This window comes from Salvelinus alpinus, chromosome 15 (assembly GCF_045679555.1).
Source record: "Salvelinus alpinus chromosome 15, SLU_Salpinus.1, whole genome shotgun sequence".
NCBI lineage: Eukaryota > Metazoa > Chordata > Actinopteri > Salmoniformes > Salmonidae > Salvelinus > Salvelinus alpinus.
Genome location: NC_092100.1, coordinates 46,444,603 through 46,468,844, shown reverse-complemented (window position 1 = coordinate 46,468,844; position 24,242 = coordinate 46,444,603). Strand labels below are relative to the sequence as shown.

The window sequence follows — 24,242 nt, the reverse complement described above, 5'->3', positions numbered from 1 at the left end:
TCGAAAGAAATTCACTTTGGAGTCAGCCTTGGGCACAAAATGACACTGGGGTGGCTTGCCTACTGCTTTTCCTACTCACGCTCTCTCTTGCTGCTCCATCCCTTCGCGCCTTTCCACAAGCCGCTCGCTGCCTGCTCTGACACTCAGTTCCCATTCTGCTCATCCCACACTCCGCTGCTGGACACACAGTCGAGTACAAGAAGATGCTGACGGAGCTTCTGTAACAAGGGTGCCACCAATGCATTTGACGTTACCGAGCTGATTTGGCAGAGAGTTTATATGGTAAGATGAAGCAGAGTTTATTTTATTGTTGTTTTGTATTTTGCTCGCTATTCGTCTTGTTTCATACGGCAGTATTTGTGTGACTTTGAAGTGTGAGCTGGTATTATCTATACTGTCAGATATCGATCGTAGCCTATCTGCCGGACCGGTGATAAATATCGACGGACTTTGCTTGAACTTATTCTTACCTGCACTACACAGGTACCGAACCGTGCACCGTAGACTCCCTACGGTTATGTTGGAGGATGTTGGCTCCGAGTCCACGCCACTGATAGTTTACATAATTATGTGATTTCTTATATCTTGAAGAAGTAGTAGGCCTATATAGACAACATGTCATAACATTGTATATTTATTTAAAGTGCACTTTCCTTGGAACGCAGGTGCACAACGCTTTCCACCCTGTTGCTCTGATAGGGAAGACAGATATAACGTTTTTATTTGAATAACACTGCATTTAGACATCGCTTTTTTTTTTATATTGTACCTTTTATAATGTCATGTTTTTTTAGTTTTTTTACTTTGTAGCCTATCTATTGTCGTACAAATTGATTGTGCACTGGGGTGAATGTATGTGAATGTGAATGTGTGTATGTGTTCATGCACACACCTGCCTCTTTTTGCATGTTGCATGATCCATTCATATCCTATTGAATCATAATCATGCCTATGCAGTCATTGTAAATACAGGGGCTGTAAGTCAGCACACACAAGAGAAGATCCACAATTGACCTCTCCACATCTAAAAGTGCCAGTGTGCACTTCTTTTTCCTTTGAGCTCGAGGAGGCATGTAGGACTAGATTCATCTTCTCTCATATTGCGGGGGTTCATCTGTAGCCTCTGGTTAGTGGAGCTCTCTGAGAGTGCTCTCTTCTCTCTTAGCTGCTTTGCCTGTGGCTGTGCTGTGCCGTGCTGTGGCTGTGCTGTGCCGTGCTGTGCCGTGCTGTGCTGTGCCGTGCTGTGCCGTGCTGTGCAAGTTTACGCTGTTCCAGATGGTACATGGCATGCTCCCTGTGTTAGGGAGAGAGAGAGAGGCTGTTTCAAGTGTGACTGGACAAGAATATGTGTGAGAATGTGTTGTGAAATATTTGTATGATGTTGAATGTGTTGTCCAAACCTTGGTGTGTTGCATGTATGCTGCCTGCCCTCTAGGACATTTACAGCACTCTGTGTCAAAGGAAGGCCAAGAAGATCATAAGGACCTAAGCCACCCGAGTAACAGTCGGTTCACTCTGCTACCATCTAGCAGACAGAGACAGTACAGGTGCATCAAAGCCAGGACCTTAAGACTGAAAAACAGCTTCTATCTCCAGACTGTTGAACAGCCATCGAGCCCACCACCCCCTGTAGTAGGAGGCAAATATAGACTCACTCACACAAAACACACACACACCAGGTCACACACACACACCTCATACACTAGCGGACTCCTGTACTCACATTTACAGCATCAGTCAGAAGTTTGGACACACCTACTCATTCAAGGGTTTTTCTTTATTTTTACTATTTTGTACATTGTAGAATAATAGTGAAGACATCAAAACTATGAAATAACGCATATGGAATCATGTAGTAACCAAAAACGTGTTAAACAAATCAAAATATATTTTATATTCTTCAAAGTAGCCACCCTTTGCCTTGATGACAGTTTTGCACACTTTTGAAATTCTCACAACCAGCTTCACATGGCATGCTTTTCCAACAGTTCCCACATATGCTAAGCACTTGTTGGCTGCTTTTCCTTCACTCTGCGGTCCAACTCATCCAAAACCATCTCAATTTGGTTGAGGTTGGGTGATTGTGGAGGCACTCCATCACTCTCCTTCTTGGTCAAATAGCCCTTACACAGCCTGGAGGTGTGTTGGGTCATTGTCTTTTTGAAAAACAAATGATACTCCCACTAAGCGCAAACCAAAGGACAGATTTCCAACGGTCTAATGTCCATTGCTCGTGTTTCTTGGCCCAAGCAAGTCTCTTCTTCTTATTGGTGTCCTTTATTAGTTGTTTCTTTGCAGCAATTCGACCATGAAGGCCTGATTCACGCAGTCTCCTCTGAAAAGTTGATGTTGAGATGTGTCTGTTACTTGAACTCTGTGAAGCATTTATTTGGGCTGCGATTTCTGAGGCTGGTAACTCTAATGAACTTATCCTCTGCAGCAGAGGTAACTCTGGGTCTTCCTTTCTTGTGGCGATCCTATTGAGAGCCAGTTTCATCATAGCGCTTGATGGTTTTTGCGACTGCACTTTGTGGATTGATCTCAATCAGTTTCATGGGAAAATGCATTTAGATGCATTTAGATCTTCTCGAATAACTGTTTGGTGAGTGAATTAGAGCAGATGGTGTTAACAAACTATTAGACTTCCTGTATTTTGTTTTTAATCAAAGCGTATAACATGCCTAGTGCCTAGTGGCACGCTCTGTTGAGTTATGGCGCATGATATATATTTTTTGGACTAACCATCCTAAAATCTCATTAGAAATGAGGAGGTGTTTTTAATATAGCAGTAACGTTATAGGTCTACTATGCTATGGTATTATATTCGGTTCTGTTATTTAAAAGGCAAATGAATCATTATGTGATCTTGTGAGACATTGATTCAGCTTTGTTCTAACTTTACAAAACGAGCACCATTGTGAGTTGTGATCATCTTCTATTTGTAATAATAATAATAATACGTGATGAGTAGGACTATAGGGCGTAGGCAACTGATCTAGATGAAATGTCGTTTTGAGCGATTGAAGCTCCCTTTGTGGTGCCGAAAGGACAGCGCCAGGATCACACAATGATGTTAAAGAAGTTGAACCAACTTGTGGTGCTGAAGGATAGCACCAAATCCGCTTTTAGACCTGGACATAACACCGTTTCAGCTGCTACGCTTGTTTTACATGATGTGTTAAATTGCTTAGATTATAAAAATGATTGTGCTGCCTTATTGATAGACCTTTCCAAGGCCTTTGACACTGTTGACCATCACACTCTCATTCAAATGTTGACTGGAATGGGCCTGGATCAGACTTCTTGCAAGTGGTTTGAGAATTATGTATCAGATAGGACACAATGTGTGATTTCTGATGGTGTTAAGTCTATGTTCCGGGATATTACCAAAGATGTACCACAGGGGTCGGTATTGGGACCTGTTCTCTTTACTATTTATATAAATAAGATTGGTCTATCTGTTAAAACTCGTAATATTCATCTTTATGCAGACGATACTGTTATGTATACCATTGTTCCAACTGTAGACCAGGTGTTGTTAGAGCGGCAAACTGACTTTGTTGCTTTACAAAATGCTCTGGTTGGTTTTGAACTTGTACTTAATGTGGGCAAGACTATATATACAGTGCATTCAGAAAGTATTCATACCCCTTGACTTTTTCCACATTTAGCTACGTTACAGCCTTATTCTAAAATGGATCAAAAAAAAAAATCCCCTCATCAATCTACATACAATACCCCATAATGACAAAACGAAAGCAGGTTTTTAGACATTTTTGCAAATATATAAAAAATAAAAAACATAAATACCTTATTTACATACATATTCAAACCCTTTGCTATGAGACTTGAAATTGAGCTCAGGTGCATCCTGTTTCCATTGATCATCCTTGAGATGTTTCCACAACTTGATTGGAGTCCACCTGTGGTAAATTCCTCTCTATATAAAGTCCCACAGTTGACAGTGCATGTCATAGCAAAAACCAAGCCATGAGGTCGAAGGAATTGTCTGTAGAGCTCCGAGACAGGATTGTGTCGAGGCACAGATCTGGGGAAGGATACCAAAACATGTATGTAGCATTGAAGGTCCCCAAGAACACAGTGGCCTCCATCGTTCTTAAATGAAAGAAGTTTGGAACCACCAAGACTCTTCCTAGAGCTGGCCGTCCGGCCCAACTGAGCAATCGGGGGAGAAGGGCCTTGGTCAGGGAGGTGACCAAGAACCTGAGGGTCACTCTGACAGAGCTTCAGAGTTCCTCGTGGAGATGGGAGAACCTTCCAGAAGAACAACCATCTCTGCAGCACTCCACCAATCAGGCCTTTATGGTAGAGTGGCCAAATGGAAGCCACTCCTCAGTAAAAGGCACATGACAGCCCGTTGGAGTTTGCCAAAAGGCACCTAAAGACTCTCAGACCTTGAGAAACAAGATTCTATGATCTGATTAAACCAAGTTTGAACTCTTTGGCCTGAATACCAAGCGTCACGTCTGGAGGAAACCTGGCACCATCTCGACGGTGATGCATGGTGGTGGCAGCATCATACTGTGGGGATGTTTTTCAGCTGCAGGGACTGGGAGACTAGACAGGATCGAGGGAAAGTACAGAGAGATCTTTGATGAAAACGTGTTCCAGAGTGCTCAGGACCTCAGACTAGGGTGAAGGTTCACCTTCCAACAGGAAAATGACCCTAAGCACACAGCCACGGCAACGCAGGAGTGGCTTCGGGACAAGTCTCTGAATGTCCTTAAGTGGCCCAGCCAGAGCCCGGACTTCAACCCGATCGATCATCTCTGGAGAGACCTGAAAATAGCTGTGCAGCGATGCTCCCCATCCAACCTGACAGAGCTTGAGAGGATCTGCAGAGAAGAATGGGAGAAACTCCCCAAATACAGGTGTGCCAAGCTTATTGCATCAGACCTGAAAATATCTGTGCAGCAACGCTCCCCATCCAACCTGACAGAGCCGGCGTGACAAGCTTGTCATACCCAAGAAGACTCAGAGCTGTAATTGCTGCCAAAGGTGCTTCAACAAAGTACTGAGTAAAGGGTCTGAATACTTATGTAAATGTAATATTAAATTTTTTAATTTTAATACATTTGCACATTTTCTAAAAACCTGTTTTTGCTTTGTCATCATGGGGTATTGTGTGAAGATTCAGGTGTGTCCAATTTATTCATTTTGATTTCCCTGTTAAAACAGGTGTGTTTTGTATTGTCCTTTGCAGAAGCTTGAATTGTTTACCGTGTGCGGTCATTTCCTGAGTGACTTTTCGAGACTTAGTGTTTGGTGTTTTTCTAAGTGTACTGTTATCCTGAGGCTACCGTTTCTCAGTAAAGTATTATGTTTATCCTTAACCACTGATTCCTCGTCTTGTCTCTTCTCTGCACCTGACTGTGACATTTTTAATACTCATTACTACATCCTGTATTAAAAGGTTGGCTGCTCCTCATTAATGTCCCGTAGATCACTTAACTTTTTTGTTTACAAAGCTCTACTCCGACTTACCTAACTTTGTAGTTGAAGTCTAAAAACATGAGTTATCAAACCCGTTCACAGGGTTGGTTAACTCTTAAGGTTCCTCGGGTCTCCACCAAATTAGGTAAATCCGCTTTCAGTTTTAATGCGCCTCACTGCTGGAACAATTTGCAGCTCGTTATAATTACATGTTCTGGTGCTGCTCGGGCAGTTGAGGGTGTTAATTGAGGACCTAGTAACTGAGGACTGTAACTGTTTCATAAATGTTGTGTTTTGTATTGATTGCTGTTTTGTTTTACATTGTATTGGTTGTTGTGATTAGGGCCCCCTTGGGAATGAGACCATGGTCTCAATGGGTTTTCCCTCAATAAAGAATAATAAAGACGGAGATGCCATTCGGCCAGTTCAGAAACAAACAACAATAATTTGCAGTAGGCCTACTACATGTTATAGCTATTTGCAGGCTATAGCCTAATGTAAATACAAATATATATATAGCTTAACATCATTGCACTGTTTGCGAGAAGAGCTTTATTTGAGAGTAGGCATTTTATTGTATTGCATAGTTTACACGCTGTTTCATAAATAAACTTTGATTGAACACGTAGTTACAATATACCCTATTGCAGAACTATCAATTCATATAATTTATTTGCATAGATTGTACATGTTATCAAATCATTTGACAAAGTTGTCACGCACTGATCTGTGTCACCTGTCCTTGTGATTGTCTCCACCCCCTCCAGGTGTTGCTGATTTCCCCCAATGTATTTATCTCTGTGTTTCCTGTCTCTCTGGGCCAGTTCGTCTTGTATGTTTCCAAGTCAACCAGCGGTTTTCCCGTTCTCCTGCTTTTTGCATTCTCCTTTTTCTAGTCATCCCGGTTTTGACCCTTGCCTGTTTCTGGACTTTGTACCTGCCTGCCTGACCATTCTGCCTGCCTTGACCACGAGTCTGTCTGCCACTCTGTACCTCCTGGACTCTGATCTGGTTTTGACCTTTTTGCCTGTCCACGACCATTCTCTTGCCTACCCCTTTGGATTAATAAACATTGTAAGACTCCAACCATCTGCCTCCTGTGTCTGCATCTGGGTCTTGCCTTGTGCCTTGATACAAGTAGTGAACATAAATCATTACTATGTACAATTGCAGGAAATAGTTTTTTAAAACAGCCATAAAAATCAAGCCTTTGTTGTGGTGTATTCATTCATCTCAATAAACTGTAACCTACAGTAAATGCATTATTACCGCCAACTTGGCCCAGTTCACATTTCCAATTGCCCACCCTGACATACCAAGCTAGAACGGGCCCTGCGTCTCAACCAATAGCCAGTGTAGGCTAAATATCCCAAGCAGGGCTACAGCAACTTTGTTTGCACTGCGGAGGCCCGTCGGAGGCTTGAACACATTGGCCAATCAGAATGTTGAAAAGAAATCTAAATTCACTGTGTGTCTGCCTTGATGTTCATAAAACTCCACGGACCACTCTTGCGAAGTGGAACCCAGAATGATATGTGACCACTTGGTTATGGCGACACCCAAGCCAGAGTGGCCACCGCAAAGCCCAAGGAGCCTGACCCTCTCTGGAAGTAGAGAGAAGACAAGGAAGAAAACACTATTTACATACCTCTAGGCTGCTACATATACACATTTATTTGGTTTCTCATGCTATCGTTTTTCATGGAATTTTTGTGGTAATTAAATATAATTTATTTAGAATTTCTCAGAATTAATTTTCCAGAAATAGTTTCACCAGCTCCATGTATTCTCAAATTGAAAGAAGTGAGGGAGAGCCGCTCCTCCACGCTCCGACAGCACTACACTGGATTCTCAACATAGCTCACTGTAATATATCTACTGCTGTACATATCATACTGTACAGATATACTGACAATATTTTGGTGTATATATGCATATATTGCATTTGAATTACTGATACAGTGTTAGTTTGGTTGTTTATTAGATTCGTTCTGACATTCTTCATTCTTCATTTCTTGTTTCTAGTTTTAATTTATTATTATTTGTGTACTTGTTTGACATTTTACTACACTGTTAGGAGCTAGTAACATAAGCATTTTTCGGCACCCACTATGACATCTGCTAAACTGTCTACTAACCAATAATTCAATTAATTCAGACTTTTAGTTATCAGCATTGTCCATTGTCACCGCTTTCACCTGCTTCCCAAAAGCCTCTCTTTCCCCCTATCCCTCACTTCAATGACCACCTCCCCATCTCTGGACTTTAAAGCACAAAAGCCATTATCTCCTGTTGTCCCTTTTATTTAGATGAGAAAAACACCTGCTCAGGTCCCTCTGTAATTCTTCAAAAACAACACCCAGCATGAGATACACTGTGTATTCTAAAACCTATCATCCCCCGAGGCATTTATCCTCTGTAATGCTGTTATGCTATGAAAAATAGATGAGGTCAACAGACAATTCAAAACACAAAGTCCGTTTTCTAGCTGTTGATGGAATATTTGTGAGGAATCCCATAGCGGCAAAATGCCAGATCTTGAGAGGGAAGACAAGTCCCTTACAAATAAAATTGCTTTAATCCGTAAACTTGGCATCTGCTTCTGTTGTCTCGGGAGGACAAGGAGCGGAGGGTCTGTGAGCTCTGATTATGAATGGCAATGAAAACCAAACTAGTCACTGAGGATTCACATGATCTCCAATAGGCAGACAGGCTGTACGGGCTGTACATGTACTGTCATTACGGCTGATTGCCTTTTCTTTTCTTTCCCTGAGAATCAATGGTATTAAGTAGCCCGGTCAAAGTTACTCATTATTTGATCTCATTCAATCATTCATGCTCAGATTAGAATTTTTCATGAAAATCATAGACATTTCAGACAGACAGATCAGTCTTACAAATCACTACCTTTTATTTTGCTAGAGTTAAAATAATCAAATAAATAATATTTTATTGTGCTAGTTTATTGCTCTTGTGCTAGATTATGTCTACTATGATGTGGTCAATTTTTGATCCCATTGTTTACAGTGAATATCTATGGCAGGGAGGGATGCTGCCTGTTTGTGATGAATGGAACGTCAAAAGCTTATCTCTGGGCTGTAAGATATGTTCCTGGGGACATTAACCTGCCACAAAAACATAAACATCATCAATGAACATGAGGAATTAAAAGGGAGAAGGGATGGTGGAGGGATGGAGAGAGAGAGGGAGGCGAGAGAGAGAGAGAGAGAGAGAAAGAGGAGGCATTTCCAATTTCTCCTTCTATTTATACATTTAGTACTATCTAGGTATGGCTTTGATGATATTGGCTCATGTGTGGAGCTATTTGGATCTATTTCACTAAGTGCTAAGAGAGCAATTTGGAGTGTTTGTGGAAGCATAGCTGGAAGGGGTTTTAATAATCTGGATCGGCAGGTGCTATTACCTACCATTAACCTGAAGGTGGGAAAATAGAGGCTTTTTGCTCTAATGCCTTTTATAGCTTCGGTATTTTAACCCAGGTCTCTCTTTCCCAATGGTAAACAAACTATGATTTCACTGCAGAGACTTCGGGTTTAGATGAAGACAGCCATCAGTTATCAGTGTACATATGCTATATACTGTACTGTTGAAAAAAAATATATATAAAAAAAATATATATATATATATAATATTTAAAAAATATATATACTGTACTGTTGAGTTATTCTGGTAATATGTGTTTAAATGGTCATATGTTATTGTAGCTCCCTTGTATGTACTGATAATAAGCTATGGTACAAATCTGCTCTGGTCAGAATGTCTGCAGAAAGATGAAAGTCAAAATGTCAAATCAAAAAGGCCTACTCTTCTGCACCACTCTTGTTTACCTGAGGAGAGTGTGACCTCTCTGTGTTTCCCCCGGTGGCTGCAGCATGTAGGATGTAGGGGCGGAGGAGGAGGCAGGATGGAGTGCTCCTGGAAGACAGTGCTGTTGCTGGTGTGTGCCTCTCTGGGGGTCCAGTACACAGCCATCCGCACCCTGAGGGACTCCCTGTCTGGGCCCTGCCACGGTGGCATCTACCACTGCCAGAGCCGACAGCCTAAAGGTAGGACAAAACTCCAGCATGTAGCCACTAATGCACAACAAAAAGCACAAGTGGCTGTACTCTACATGGCTTAGGGAGCACACATTCCACTGTTTCTACTTTGTGTGTCTACTAAGGAGTCCACTATTTCCAGAGCCCACAGCCCAAAGGTAGTGTCAAAACTATGCCAAGCACACACGCAGAAAAACAAGCACAAAGTGGCTGTGCTTTATATGGCTTAGGAAGCACATGTTCTACTGTATGTTGTAGCCTACTTTGTGAGTGTCTACCACAGCCGGAGCCTGCTGTCCAAAGGTATAGGCATGACTCTGCCAAGCATGTAACCACTAATACAGAACAAAGTGGCTGAACCGTATATATAGCACATAACAAAACATAACAAACACATAACAACACAGAACAACAAACAGTGTCACGCCCTGGCCTTAGTATTCTTTGTTTTCTTAATTATTTTAGTTAGGTCAGGGTGTGACATGGGGAATGTATGTGTTTTTTGTAGTGTCTAGGGTGGTTGTAAGGTTTAGGGGGTTTATTAGAGTAGTTGGGTTTATGTTTAGTATAGTAGTCTAGCTGTGTCTATGGTTGAGTGTAGGTATCTAGGAAAGTCTATGGTTGCCTGAATTGGGTCTCAATTAGAGACAGCTGGTTATTGTTGTCTCTGATTGGGAGCCATATTTAAGGCAACCATAGGCTTTAGCTGTTTGTGGGGAATTGTCTATGTTGAATGTTTGTTGCGTTTTGTGTGCACTAACGTTTATAGCTTCACGGTCGTTTGTTGTTTTGTTTTGTGTAGTGTTCGTTTTCGTGTTTTTCCTCTTCTAATAAAAGAAGATGTTCTTTTCACGCGCTGCGCCTTGGTCCGTCTCTCCTCCACACGATCGTGACAAACAGAAGTGTCTATATGTACAGAAGAACTGTAGCTATCTGTTCTACTGTACAGAAGAACTGAAGCTATCTGTTCTACTGTACAGAAGAACTGAAGCTATCTGTTCTACTGTACAGAAGAACTTTAGCTATATGTTCTACTGTACAGAAGTATCTATCTGTTCTACTGTACAGAAGTACTGTAGCTATATGTTCACAAATATTAATTTCCACAAAGTTTGCTGCTTCAGTGTCTTTAGATATTTTTTGTCAGATGTTACTATGGAATACTGAAGTATAATTACAAGCGTTTCATAAGTGTCAAAGGCTTTTATTGACAATTACATGAAGTTGATGCAAAGAGTATTTGCAGTGTTGACCCTTCTTTTTTTTCAAGACCTCTGCAATCTGCCCTGGCATGCTGTCAATTAACTTCTGGGCCACATCCTGACTGATGGCAGCCCATTCTTGCATAATCAATGCTTGGAGTTTGTCAGAATTTGTGGGTTTTTGTTTGTCCACCCGCCTCTTGAGGATTGACCACAAGTTCTCAATGGGATCAAGGTCTGGGGAGTTTCCTGTCCATGGACCCAAAATATCGATGTTTTGTTCCCCGAGCCACTTAGTTATCACTTTTGCCTTATGCCAAGGTGCTCCTTCATGCTGGAAAAGGCATTTTTCGTCACCAAACTGTTCCTGGATGGTTGGGAGAAGTTGCTCTCGGACGATGTGTTGGTACCATTTTTTATTCATGGCTGTGTTCATAGGCAAAATTGTGAGTGAGCCCACTCCCTTGGCTGAGAAGCAACCCCACACATGAATGGTCTCAGGATGCTTTACTGTTGGCATGACACAGGACTGATGGTAGCGCTCACCTTGTCTTCTCCAGACAAGCTTTTTTCCAGATGCTCCAAACAGTCGGAAAGGGGATTCATCAGAGAAAATGACTTTACCCCAGTCCTCAGCAGTCCAATCCCTGTACCTTTTGCAGAATATCAGTCTGTCCCTGATGTATTTCCTGGAGAGAAGTGGCTTCTTTGCTGCCCTTCTTGACACCAGGCCATCCTCCAAAAGTCTTTGCATCACTGTGCGTGCAGATGCACTCACACCCGCCTGCTGCCATTCCTGAGCAAGCTCTGTACTGGTGGTGCCCCGATTCCGCAGCTGAATCAACTTTAGGAGACGGTCCTGGCTCTTGCTGGACTTTCTTGGGCGCCCTGAAGCCTTCTTCACAACAATTGAACCGCTCTCCTTGAAGTTCTTGATGATCCAATAAATGGTTGATTTAGAGGCAGCCTTACTGACAGCAATATCCATGCCTGTGAAGCCCTTTTTGTGAAAAGCAATGATGACGGCACGTGTTTCCTTGCAGGTAACCATGGTTGACAGAGGAAGAACAATGATTCCAAGCACCACCCTCCTTTTGAAGCTTCCAGTCTGTTATTCGAACTCAATCAGCATGACAGAGTGATCTCCAGCCTTCTCCTCGTCAACACTCACACCTGTGTTAACGAGAGAATCACTGACATGATGTCAGCTGGTTCTTTTGTGGCAGGGCTGAAATGCAGTAGAAATGTTTTTTGGAGATTCAGTTCATTTGCGTGGCAAAGAGGGACTTTGCAATTAATTGCAATTCATCTGATCACTCTTCATAACATTCTGGAGTATGTGCAAATTGCCATCATACAAACTGAGGCAGCAGACTTTGTGAAAATTTATATTTGTGTCATTCTCAAAACCCTTTGGCCACGACTGTACAGAAGTACTGTAGCTATCTGTTCTACTGTACAGAAGTGCTGTAGCTATATGTTCTACTGTACAGAAGTAACTATCTGTTCTACTGTACAGAAGTACAGTAGGTATCTGTTCTACTGTACAGAAGTACTGTAGCTATCTGTTCTACTGTACAGAAGTAACTATCTGTTCTACTGTACAGAAGTACAGTAGTTATCTGTTCTACTGTACAGAAGTACTGTAGCTATCTGTTCTACTGTACAGAAGTAACTATCTGTTCTACTGTACAGAAGTACAGTAGCTATCTGTTCTACTGTACAGAAGTACTGTAGCTATCTGTTCTACTGTACAGAAGTAACTATCTGTTCTACTGTACAGAAGTACAGTAGTTATCTGTTCTACTGTACAGAAGTACTGTAGCTATCTGTTCTACTGTACAGAAGTAACTATCTGTTCTACTGTACAGAAGTAGCTATCTGTTCTACTGTACAGAAGTACTGTAACTATCTGTTCTACTGTACAGAAGTAACTATCTGTTCTACTGTACAGAAGTAGCTATCTGTTCTACTGTACAGAAGTAGCTATCTGTTCTACTGTACAGAAGTACTGTAGCTATCTGTTCTACTGTACAGAAGTAACTATCTGTTCTACTGTACAGAAGTAGCTATCTGTTCTACTGTACAGAAGTAGCTATCTGTTCTACTGTACAGAAGTACTGTAGCTATCTGTTCTACTGTACAGAAGTAACTATCTGTTCTACTGTACAGAAGTACTGTAGCTATATGTTCTACTGTACAGAAGTACTGTAGCTATCTGTTCTACTGTACAGAAGTAGCTATCTATTCTACTGTACAGAAGTAGCTATCTATTCTACTGTACATAAGTAGCTATCTGTTCTACTGTACAGAAGAAGCTATATGTTCTACTGTATAGAAGAAGCTATATGTCCTACTGTACATAACTTGCTGACTGTTCTACTGTACAGAAGTATCTATCTGTTCTACTGTACAGAAGTACTGTAGCTATATGTTCTACTGTACAGAAGTAGCTATCTGTTCTACTGTACATAAGTACTGTAGCTGTATGTTCTACTGTACAGAAGTAGCTATCTGTTCTACTGTACATAAGTACTGTAGCTATATGTTCTACTGTACAGAAGTAACTATCTGTTCTACTGTACAGAAGTAGCTATCTGTTCTACTGTACATAAGTACAGTAGCTATATGTTCTACTGTACAGAAGTAGCTATCTGTTCTACTGTACATAAGTACTGTAGCTATATGTTCTACTGTACAGAAGTAACTATCTGTTCTACTGTACAGAAGTAGCTATCTGTTCTACTGTACATAAGTACTGTAGCTATATGTTCTACTGTACAGAAGTAGCTATCTGTTCTACTGTACAGAAGTAGCTATATGTTCTACTGTACAGAAGTACTGTAGCTATCTGTTCTACTGTACAGAAGTACTGTAGCTATCTGTTCTACTGTACAGAAGTAGCTACCTGTTCTACTGTACAGAAGTACTGTAGCTATATGTTCTACTGTACAGAAGTAGCTATCTGTTCTACTGTACAGAAGTAGCTATCTGTTCTACTGTACAGAAGTAGCTATATGTTCTACTGTACAGAAGTACTGTAGCTATCTGTTCTACTGTACAGAAGTACTGTAGCTATCTGTTCTACTGTACAGAAGTAGCTACCTGTTCTACTGTACAGAAGTAGCTATCTATTCTACTGTACATAAGTAGATATCTGTTGTATTGTACAGAAGTAGCTGTCTATTCTACTGTACATAAGTAGCTATCTATTCTACTGTACATAAGTAGCTATCTATTCTACTGTACATAAGTAGCTATCTATTCTACTGTACAGAAGTAGATATCTGTTCTACTGTATAGAATAAGCTATATGTCCTACTGTACATAACTTGCTATCTGTTCTACTGTACAGAAGTAGCTATATGTGCCACTGTACAGAAGTATCTAGCTTTTCTACTGTACAGAAGTATCTAGCTGTTCTACTGTACAGAAGTAGATATCTGTTCTACTGTACAGAAGTAGCTATCTGTTCTACTGTATATATTTTGTTCTCCAGTTAAAGTAGAATATTCCTTGAAAATTACTATTATGTAGCTAGACATTCTAACTGGTGTTCTTCTTTACGTGACAATTTCAACTGATGGCCAGCAGTCACTCTAAATGTTACCAGTAGAGGGCATACATAGATGTTTATATTTTATAATTGATTGATAATATATTTAATATAACTCATTATTGAGTATATACAGTACCAGTTAAAAGTTTGGACACACCTACTCATTCAAAGGTTTTTCTTTGTTTTGACTATGTTCTACATTGTAGAATAATAGTGAAGACATCAAAACTATGAAATAATACATATGGAATCATGTAGTAACCAGTAACCATTCTCTCAACCAGCTTCATGAGGTAGTCACCGGGAATACATTTCAAGTAACAGGTGTGCCTTCTTAAAAGTTAATTTGTGGAATTTCTTTCCTTCTTAATGAGTTTCAGCCAATCAGTTGTGTTGTGACAAGGTAGGGGTGGTATACAGAAGATAGCCCTATTTGGTAAAAGACCAAGTCCATATTATTGCAAGAACAGCTCAAATAAGCAAAGAGAAACGACATGAAGATCAGTCAATCCGGAAAATGTCAAGAATTTTCAACGTTTCTTCAAGTGCAGTCACAAAAACCATTCAGCACAATTATGAAACTGGCTCTCATGAGGACCGCCCCAGGAAAGGAAGACTCAGAATTACCTCTGCTGCAGAGGATAAGTTCATTAGAGTTACCAGCCTCAGAAATTGCAGCCCAAATAAATGCTTCACAGAGTTCAAGTAACAGACACATCTCAACATCAACTGTTCAGAGGAGATTCAGGCCTTCATGGTTGAATTGCTGCAAAAAACACTACTAAAGGACATCAATAAGAAGAAGAGATTTGCTTGGGCCAAGAAACACGATCAATGGACATTAGACTTGTGGAAATCTGTCCTTTGGTCTGATGAGTCCAAATTTGAGATTTTTGGTTCCAACCGCCGTGTCTTTGTGAGATGCAGAATAGGTGAACGGATGATCTCTGCATATGTGATTCCCACTGTGAAGCATGGAGGAGGAAGTGTGATGGTGTGGGGGTGCTTTGCTGGTGACAATGTCAGTGATTTATTTAGAATTCAAAGCATTCTGCAGCGATATGCCACCAGATCTGGTTTGCGCTTAGTGGGACTATCATTTGTTTTTTTAATAGGACAATGACCCAACACACCTCCAGGCTGTGTAAGGGCTATTTGATCAAGAAGGAGAATGATGGAGTGCTGCATCAGATGACCTGGCCTCCACAATCACATGACCGCAACCCAATTGAGATGGTTTGGGATGAGTTGGACTGCAGAGTGAAGGAAAAGCAGCCAACAAGTGCTCAGCATATGTGGGAACTCCTTCAAGACTGTTGGAAAAGCATTCCAGGTTAAGCTGGTTGAGAGAATCCCAAGAGTGTGCAAGGCTGTCATCAAGACAATGGGTGGCTACTTTGAAGAATCTATTTTGATTTGTTTAACACTTTTTTGGTTACTACATGATTCCATATGTGTTATTTCATAGTTTTAATGTCTTCACTATTATTCTACAATGTAGAAAATAGTAAAAATAAAGAAAAACCCCAAACTTTTGACTGGTACTGTACATTTAAGGTTCACAAGTTTGATTTTGTCAATGTTTTTCCCACATAAAAGCCTTAGTTTGTTTGTGTGGGGGCATTAGTCAGTGACACTCGAGAGAGAAAATGGTGGGCTAATCCTTCACCAAGGGAATTCCCCTTTTTCATGGAGGAGAGGATGAGAGAGATGTAATATCTGTGATTCATTTTGATTTGACAATTATCTTCCAATTTATCTTAATTAATCAGCTTTCGTGCGGTGGCTGTATGCACCTTTCGTCAAGCTCGTCTCCGCATAAAAGTAACGTCCCATTTGCAATCAACTCCTCATCAGCAGTAATTACACATGGTAGCAATCTGCTCTATATTTAGAGGAACCATTTCACTAGTCCCTGGGTAAACATCGGCAGACAAGCATCTTACTCATGCATGTTTACCTTCTGAATTATTAAGGAAATTGGCTTGATAGAATCTTCACTTGGTTTTTCTCAGTCCTCTGTTATGATGATGAAACCGGATTCTATTTTATTTTACAAGCTTCTTTCTTTCCATGTGTCTATGTGTTAAGAACTTAGGGTTGATTGCAGAACATCTTTGTCTGAAGGTGTTCTCCTTAAAGGAATAATTGAACAAATAATCTCCTTAAAGGAAAAATACCAAAACTATCTTTTGGTATTTTTTTTATTAATCCACTCTTGATACAGTCCCACAATGTTTTGCATGTCAGAAGTCAAGTTTTCAAGATTTAGGATTTTCGAGAAGCAAATATGATGTGGCAAGTTACACAAAAATAACAAAATATAGTTTTGGAGTGGATCAGTCAACAAATTAATATTCAAAGTTGTATTCATAAAGTAGTGGACTAAAGAATAATAGTCAACCAAGACCATTAATATTGTACAGTGCATTCGGGAAAAGTATTCAGACCCCTTGACTATGTCCACATTTTGTTACGTTACAGCCTAAAATGTATTAAATGTTTTTTATCCTCATTAATCTACACACAATACCCCATCATGACGAAGCAGGTTTTTAGAAATGTTTGCAAATGTATTACAAATAAAAAAACAAAACCATCCTGTTTCCAATGATCATCCTTGAGATGTTTGTACAACTTGATTGAAGGCCACCTGTGGTAAATTCAATTGATTGGACATGATTTGGAAAGGCACACACATGTCTATATAAAGTCCCACAGTTGACAGTGCATGTCAGAGCAAAAGCCAAAAACCAGGACAAGTCGAAGGAATTGTCCGTAGAGCTCAGAGACAGAATTGTGTCGAGGCACAGATCTGGGGAAGGGTACCAAAAAATGTCTGCAGCATTGAAGGTCCCAAAGAACACAGTGGCCTCCATCATTCTTAAATGGAAGAAGTTTGGAACCACCAAGACTCTTCCTCGAGCTGGCCGTCCGGCCAAACTGAGCAATTGGGGGAGAAGGGCCTTGGTCAGGGAGGTGACCAAGAACCTGATGGTCACTCTGACAGAGTTCCAGAGTTCCTCTGTGGAAATGGGGGAACATTCCAGATAGACAACCATCTCTGCAGCGCTCCACCAATCAGGCTTTTATAGTATAGTAGCCAGACGGAAGCCACTCCTCAGTAAAAGGCACATGACAGCTCGCTTGGAGTTTGCCAAAAGGCACTTAAAGGACTCTCAGGCCATGACAAACAAGATTCTCTGTTCTGATTCAACCAAGATTGAACTCTTTGGCCTGAATGCAAGCTTCTCGTCTGGAGGAAACAAGGCACCATCCCTACGGTGAAGCATGGTGGTGGTAGCAACATGCTGTGGGAGATTTTTTTCAGTAGCAGGGACTGGGAGACTAGTCAGGATCGAGGGAAAGATGAATGGAGAGAAGTACAGAGAGATCCTTGATGAAAACCTGCTCTAGAATGCTCAGGACCTCAAACTGGGGTGAAGGTTCACCTTCCAACAGGACAACGACCCTAAGCACACAGTCGGGACAAGTCTCTTAATGTCCTTGAGTGGCCCAGCCAGAGCCAGGATTTGAACCCGATCGAAGATCTCTGGAGAGACCTGAAAATAGCTGTGCAGCGACACGCCCCATCCAACCTGACAGAGCTTGAGAGGATCTGCAGAGAAGAATGGGAGAAACTCCCAAATACAGGTGTGCCAAGCTTGTAGCGTCATACCCCAAAAGACTCAAGGCTGTAATCGCTGCCATAGGTGTTTCAACAAATTACTGAGTTTAGAGTCTGAGTAGTTATGTAAATGTGATATTTCAGTAGTTTTTCTAATACATTTTGCAGAAACAATTAAAAACCTGCTTTTGCTTTGTCATTATGGGGCATTGTGTGTAGATTGATGAGAAAAATGTAAAACATTTTAGAATAAGGCTGTAACGTAACAAAATGTGGAAAAAGTGAAAGGGTCTGAATACGTTCCGAATGCACTGTACAATATTATGGGTCTTGGTTGACTATCATTTTTTATTCTACTATTAATACTTTAATACTTAATCAACTGTATCGTTTTCTAGAAGCAGTTTATGTAGTTTATGAAATTCTTCACAGTACAATAGAATTCTATGTGTATTACATGGGGTACAGATCCTCTCCTTGTCCCTTTGTACATCTAGACTCCAGGTGGAGAGCTCTGTGTGATGACAGCATGTTGCCCATGGAGATGTCGGCCGCGGCCTCCCGGCGCCACATCCTCCTGTTCACCACCACGCGCAGTGGCTCCTCCTTCACTGGCCAGCTCTTCAACCAGCACCCTGGAATCTTCTATGTGTTCGAGCCCCTTTACCACGTCCAACAGGCCTTCACCAACTCCAGCAGCAGGCTGCGTCGGGCCCTGGACCGCCGGGCCCTGCTGGGGGCCTACCGGGACCTCCTCCTCAACCTCTACACCTGCGACCTGCGCTTCCTGGAGAACTACATCCGCCCCGAGCCCCAGGAACACATCACTGGGTCCTTCTTTCGCCGTAGCTCCAGCCGAGCACTCTGCTCCCCCCCTGTGTGCCCCGAGGGTGGGGAGGGGGCCTCTGGGGGTCAGCCTGATGAGACCTGGTGCCCCAAGAAGTGCGGTGCGCTGAACCTCACCCTGGCCTCCATGGCATGTCTGTCGCGGGGTCACGTGGCCATCAAGACAGTTCGTGTTCCGGAGGTGGGGGACCTGCGTACCCTGACCGAGGACCCACGGCTGGACCTGAGGATCGTCCACTTGGTGCGCGACCCCAGAGCCATCCTGGCCTCACGGATGGTGGCCTTCTCTGAGCAGTTCCGCGCCTGGAAGATCTGGAACGCTACAGGCAGGAAGCCACGCTACGTGGACCTATCGCAGATTACCAGCACCTGTAGGGACATGGCGGAGTCGGCAGAGACGGGGCTGCAGAGGCCGGCGTGGCTGCGTGGACGCTACCTCCTGGTCCGCTACGAGGATCTGGCCCTCAACCCAGCGGAGAAGGCCCGGGAGCTATACAAGTTTGTGGGACTGGAGATGGACGAGAACGTGCGCTCGTGGATCGCACAGAACACCAACAACAGCGTGCCTTCTACATCCGAGTGGAACTATAAGTACTCCACCACCAGAGACTCCAAAGCCACAGTGGAGAGCTGGAGGCTAAGACTAGGGTTTGATATAGTGAGGACTTTGCAGACTCTCTGCAATGATACACTCTCTCTTCTAGGTTACAGGGCGGTCCACTCTGTGGCTGATCTCAGAAACATGTCGAATAGTTTGGTGGAGCCCAGAACATTTCAGACTCTCCTATAACTGTGACCATGCAGGTGGTTGGATGTAATGCTACACGAGCTTCATAACGTAACTGTTTTCACACAGGCAGTCCAATTTGGATCTTTTTCCACTAATTGGTCTTTACAAATCCTCTCCCCTGTAACTATTCCCCAGGTCGTTGCTGTAAATGAGAATGTGTTCTCATTCAACTTACCTGGTAAAATAAGGGTTAAAAAAAAAAATATATTTGACCAATCAGATCAACTATTTTGTCTATAATTGGGTAAAAGATCAGAATTGGACTGTCTGTGTAGACCTAGCCAATGACACAAAGTTGTACATCACCAAAGATGATCTATTATATTGACAAGACAGTCGAGTGACCCCTCTAACAATGGAAATACATGTTCTCAAAGATGGAAGGCAGGCGGGAGGAGACGAGATCAGGTAGAACCATTCTAGCCAATGAGAGTCCAGATACGCGTGCTAACAACATACACAACTCCAATACAAAGTTGTTTGTTTTTTCAAATGGCACGTGCGTCCACTTATACCAGTGCATTTGTAACAACCTAACCATTACAAAGCTTTTATTAGATCAAATAAGCCTCATGAAGCAAATCAGCAGTTTTTGTTGACCAAATTCAACACTGCCCTCTCATTGGCTAGAACGGTCCCACTTGCTGATCTCGCCTCCTCTCGCCTGCCTTCCATTTTTGAGGACATGTATTTCCATTGTTAGAGCGGTCACTTGACTATCTTGTAAATATAATAGATCATCTTTGCCTGTGTAAACGCAGCCTCGTTGACTTCATCGCATTTAATATCTCCAAGCATGTTTTGTTTATGCCCAGTTGTTTAAGATATTTCAGAAAATGTTTCAGTGGAATTGAAATGTATTTCCTTTACAGTTTGCATGTGGTTTGAAAATTGCACTCCAAAAACTGACAGAAGTCAACTACTAGGCCAGTATGTTACATGGCAGTACAGAAGAGAAACTCAGTTTTTTGAGTGGTCTTAGATAAAGCTGCTTAATATACAGTATGTTTAAGCGCTGCTTCATTCAAAGATCCTGGCTCTGCTCTTATTTATTTACCCTTATTGTATCAGGTAAGTTGACTGTGAACATATTGTCTTTTACAGCAATGACCTGGGGAAGCTACATATACTGAACAAAAATATAAACATGCAGCAATTTAATTGACTTTATTGAGTTACAGTTCATATGAGGAAATCAGTCAATTTAAATTCATTAGGCCTTAATCTATGGATTTCACATGACTGGGCAGGGGTGCAGCCATGAGTGGGCCTGGGATGGCATAGGCCAACCTGTTGGGGAGCCAGTCCCAGCCAATCAGAATGAGTTTTCCCCCACAAAAGGGCTTAATTACAGAAATAAATACTCCTCTGTTTCATTAGCTGTCCGGGTGGCTGGTCTCAGACGATCCAGCAGGTGAAGAAGCCGGATGTGGAGGTCCTGGGCTGGCGTGGTTACACGTGGTCTGCGGTTGCGAGGCTGGTTGGAAGTCCTGTTAAATTCTCTAAAATTATGTTGGAAGTGGCTTATGGTAGGGAAATTAAATTAAATTCTCGGGCAACAGCTCAGGTGGACATTCCTGCAGTCAGCATGCCAATTGCACGTTCCCTGAAAACTTGAGACATCTGTGGCATTGTGTTGTGTGACCAAACTGAACATTTTAGAAGGGCCTTTTATTGTACCCAGCACAATTTGCACCTGTGTAATGATCATGCTGTTTAGTCAGCTTCTTGATATGCCACACCTGTTAGGTGGATGAATTATCTTGGCAAAGGAGAAATGCTCAATAACAGTGATGTAAACAAATTTGTGCACAAAATTTGAGAGAATATTTTTGTGCGTATGGAACATTTCTAGGATATTTTATTTCAGCTCATGAAACACTTTACATTTTTTGTTTATATTGTTGTTCAGTATGCATACTCAAGGACAGAGTTATACTTCACCTTGGAATGTTATGTTTTTATTCATGTAAATATTGTTTTTATGTTATTTTTCCTGGAAATTCAATGCGTCTATGCCCAACATTTTGTAACCATGTTTTATTTCCTAGAAAAGAACTGCTGATGTTGCCCTGGTGCCAGCGCTTAGTAAATCTAGCCTCAAGTCAGACTAATGGTGTTACGTTTTCTGAGAATGGTGCTGTTGCCTAGATGCAGGTCATCCATTTACGCTCACCTAAAGGGATGGAGGGGATTATTTGTGAATTTAAAATTATAGTGCTTGCCTGATGAAGCCTCTTTGGAAATGCTCTGAATGCTGCTTGGAAACTGCTTAAAGTAATTGTCCAGTGAAAATCAACCTTTTAAAAATGCATATTCTGTTAACTCATACCAAGATATACTCGTATTTGTGGCCAAAGCATACATTGGAGAAAAAAACACTTCAAAAACCCCATGTGGCACAGATGTCTAAGGCACTGCATCTCAGTGTTAGAGACATCACTACAGACACCCTGGTTCAAATCTAGGGTGTATCACAACCGGCTGTGATTGGGAGTCCCATAGGGTGGCGCACAATTGGCCCAGTGCCGTCTGGGTTTGGCTGGTGCAGGCCATCATTGTAAATAAGAATTTGTTCTTAACTGACTTGCCCAGTTAAATAAAGTATCTCAAACAGATTGTTTAAAATCATCATAGAGGATGATGTCATCCTGAGGAGGATGAGCTGGCCAATCAGCGATCTACTTGCATTAACATTTTTAATGACTGGTATACAGAATGTGACCGAACGCCTTGATTCGGTTTTATGTAGCAAAATTTGATATTATGTTTTTTACATTGGATAAAAGTAGAGACTCAGAGCTAGAAAATGGTACAACTGCAGTTGAGGACTTGTAACCCCACTTTTGAAAAAATGGCCCTTGAATGTTTGGGACACCTACTGGAGAGCTTTTCTTTGTCTATACCCATTCAGCATCGTTCACACCCTCTTAAGCCTTAGCTCCACCCATCTCTTTAAGGATTCACATGTGAGGTGATGTGGTAAACACACGCTATATCGAATAAAATCTAAGTTTATTTGTCACATGCACAGGATACAGAAGGTGTAAAAGGTACAGTGATAGTACTTGCATACTTGGACAGTAGCAATATCAAAAACAGAATGTGTCCAGATACAAATCTTTTATAAGTCTTTTATCGTTATTAGATGATGCTTACCCGACACACTTGTCTAAGTTGATGGGTCATGTGAAGATAATGCTACAGTATAATCACCCCTCACCCACACCAGGCTAAGTGGATGGGTCACTATTGTCTAGAAATGTTCATGTTCATGAAATACAATTGATGGCCGTAATCACCCCCAGACACACCTGCTAATTTGATGGGTCATGTAATAATCAGCCCGAAGTGGAGACTTTTGTTTAGACATGTAGCTAGCTAGCTAAACAATGAACCAGCCCCAACTCATACTACTACCAATACAAGCATTGTCATAGCTGTAGTATGAATCTGCAGATAGCTAAAGCTAACAAACTAGGTTCAATGTTAACTAGCTAACATAACTAGCAATGCAAATTTGTTTCTGATTCAAATAATATTATTACACAGATCATACACATGACGTCAGCTACCGAGGCAGCAAGCTAATGTTTGCTAGCTAACTAACAGTATGCTTTAGCTAAAAATAACTTTCTGACAAAATTAGAAACATATATCTGGAAAATGTAGCTAGACTCTTACCCGTATACATAGTTGAACGCTTCACGGAGGACTGGAACCATTAACTCCGTTTGGCCAGCTTTGTGTCAAGTCACTCCGGTTCACACTGACCATGGCGTGTGCAGAAAGTAGCCCATCACTTTTTCCAACTGATCTGTCAATATCGCCTGTTAAATTCAGGGCATCAATGTTAATGAGAAAAGTACCAAAACTTTTGTAGTTCTCGATGGCTAACGTTATATCTTTCAAAAATGGCGAGGTAGAAAGGACTGTCAACACATACTGAACAGCTCACCTAATAGACAGAAGCGTGCTACATTGCAGACCAATCCACACTCATCTACTGGAATGTCCAGCCTATACATTATCACAGCCAATCATGGCTAGCGGGAAGGTTCCTGACTTTTTCCATGGCTAAATCAACTAGGCTCGTAATTTAACATTTTTATTATATTTATGGGTGGAATACAAGTTTGTCAATAAGGCACATGAAAGTTCACATGTTCCAGAAGGCATTTCTGCATTTTGATTAAAAAAATAGATTTTTACTTTCAAATGCTGCTCCTGAGAAGTAGTGACCTGCGACATACGCTTAGTTTCCTGAAACAAGTCACATATGCCCACACCATTCTGTTGCTGGGTACACCCACACCATTCCAAAACAGAAAAGCTGCTTTTTAACATACATCATTTAAAAAATCGAAGGAAAACCATTTCACCCATATTGTAATTAATTATAGGTCATATTTCATAGAAATCTGGAAACACTGGACAGTTACTTTAAAATGTCACAGGTGACCACACCATGAAGATCAGAGCCTCTAGCCTACTTTGTATTGCAACCTCATTTCAAATGTGAGTTAGAACACTTCAGACAGAGGCCGTTGTGGTTGATATATACTATTGTAGTGTATATACTATAAGTGTTGAAATAAGTTATTTAAAGAAAAGGTATCAGTGCTTTGTCTTAAATTTGTAAACGTTAAATCAGTTTTGTCCAAAATCATAACGTGCTGTTTATAGATTTAATATTTTCTAAATA

The 24,242-nt window shown here is 41.4% G+C and overlaps 1 protein-coding gene across 1 annotated transcript; it reads left to right on the top strand.

Annotated features, from left to right (window-relative positions):
- Positions 1-24,242, top strand: LOC139540180 (carbohydrate sulfotransferase 1-like). The gene is made up of 3 exons (XM_071343782.1): positions 1-282; positions 9,347-9,521; positions 18,399-24,242. Exons 1-3 carry the CDS (start codon positions 280-282, stop codon positions 19,535-19,537), a joined length of 1,317 nt encoding a protein of 438 aa, XP_071199883.1. The 5' UTR covers positions 1-279; the 3' UTR covers positions 19,538-24,242.

Bases quoted from the DNA above. Each gene is read 5' to 3' on its own strand.
- LOC139540180 (XM_071343782.1), top strand. The intron at 9,522-18,398 runs GTAGGACAAAAC...TTGTACATCTAG, and splicing joins CCAGAGCCGACAGCCTAAAG to ACTCCAGGTGGAGAGCTCTG.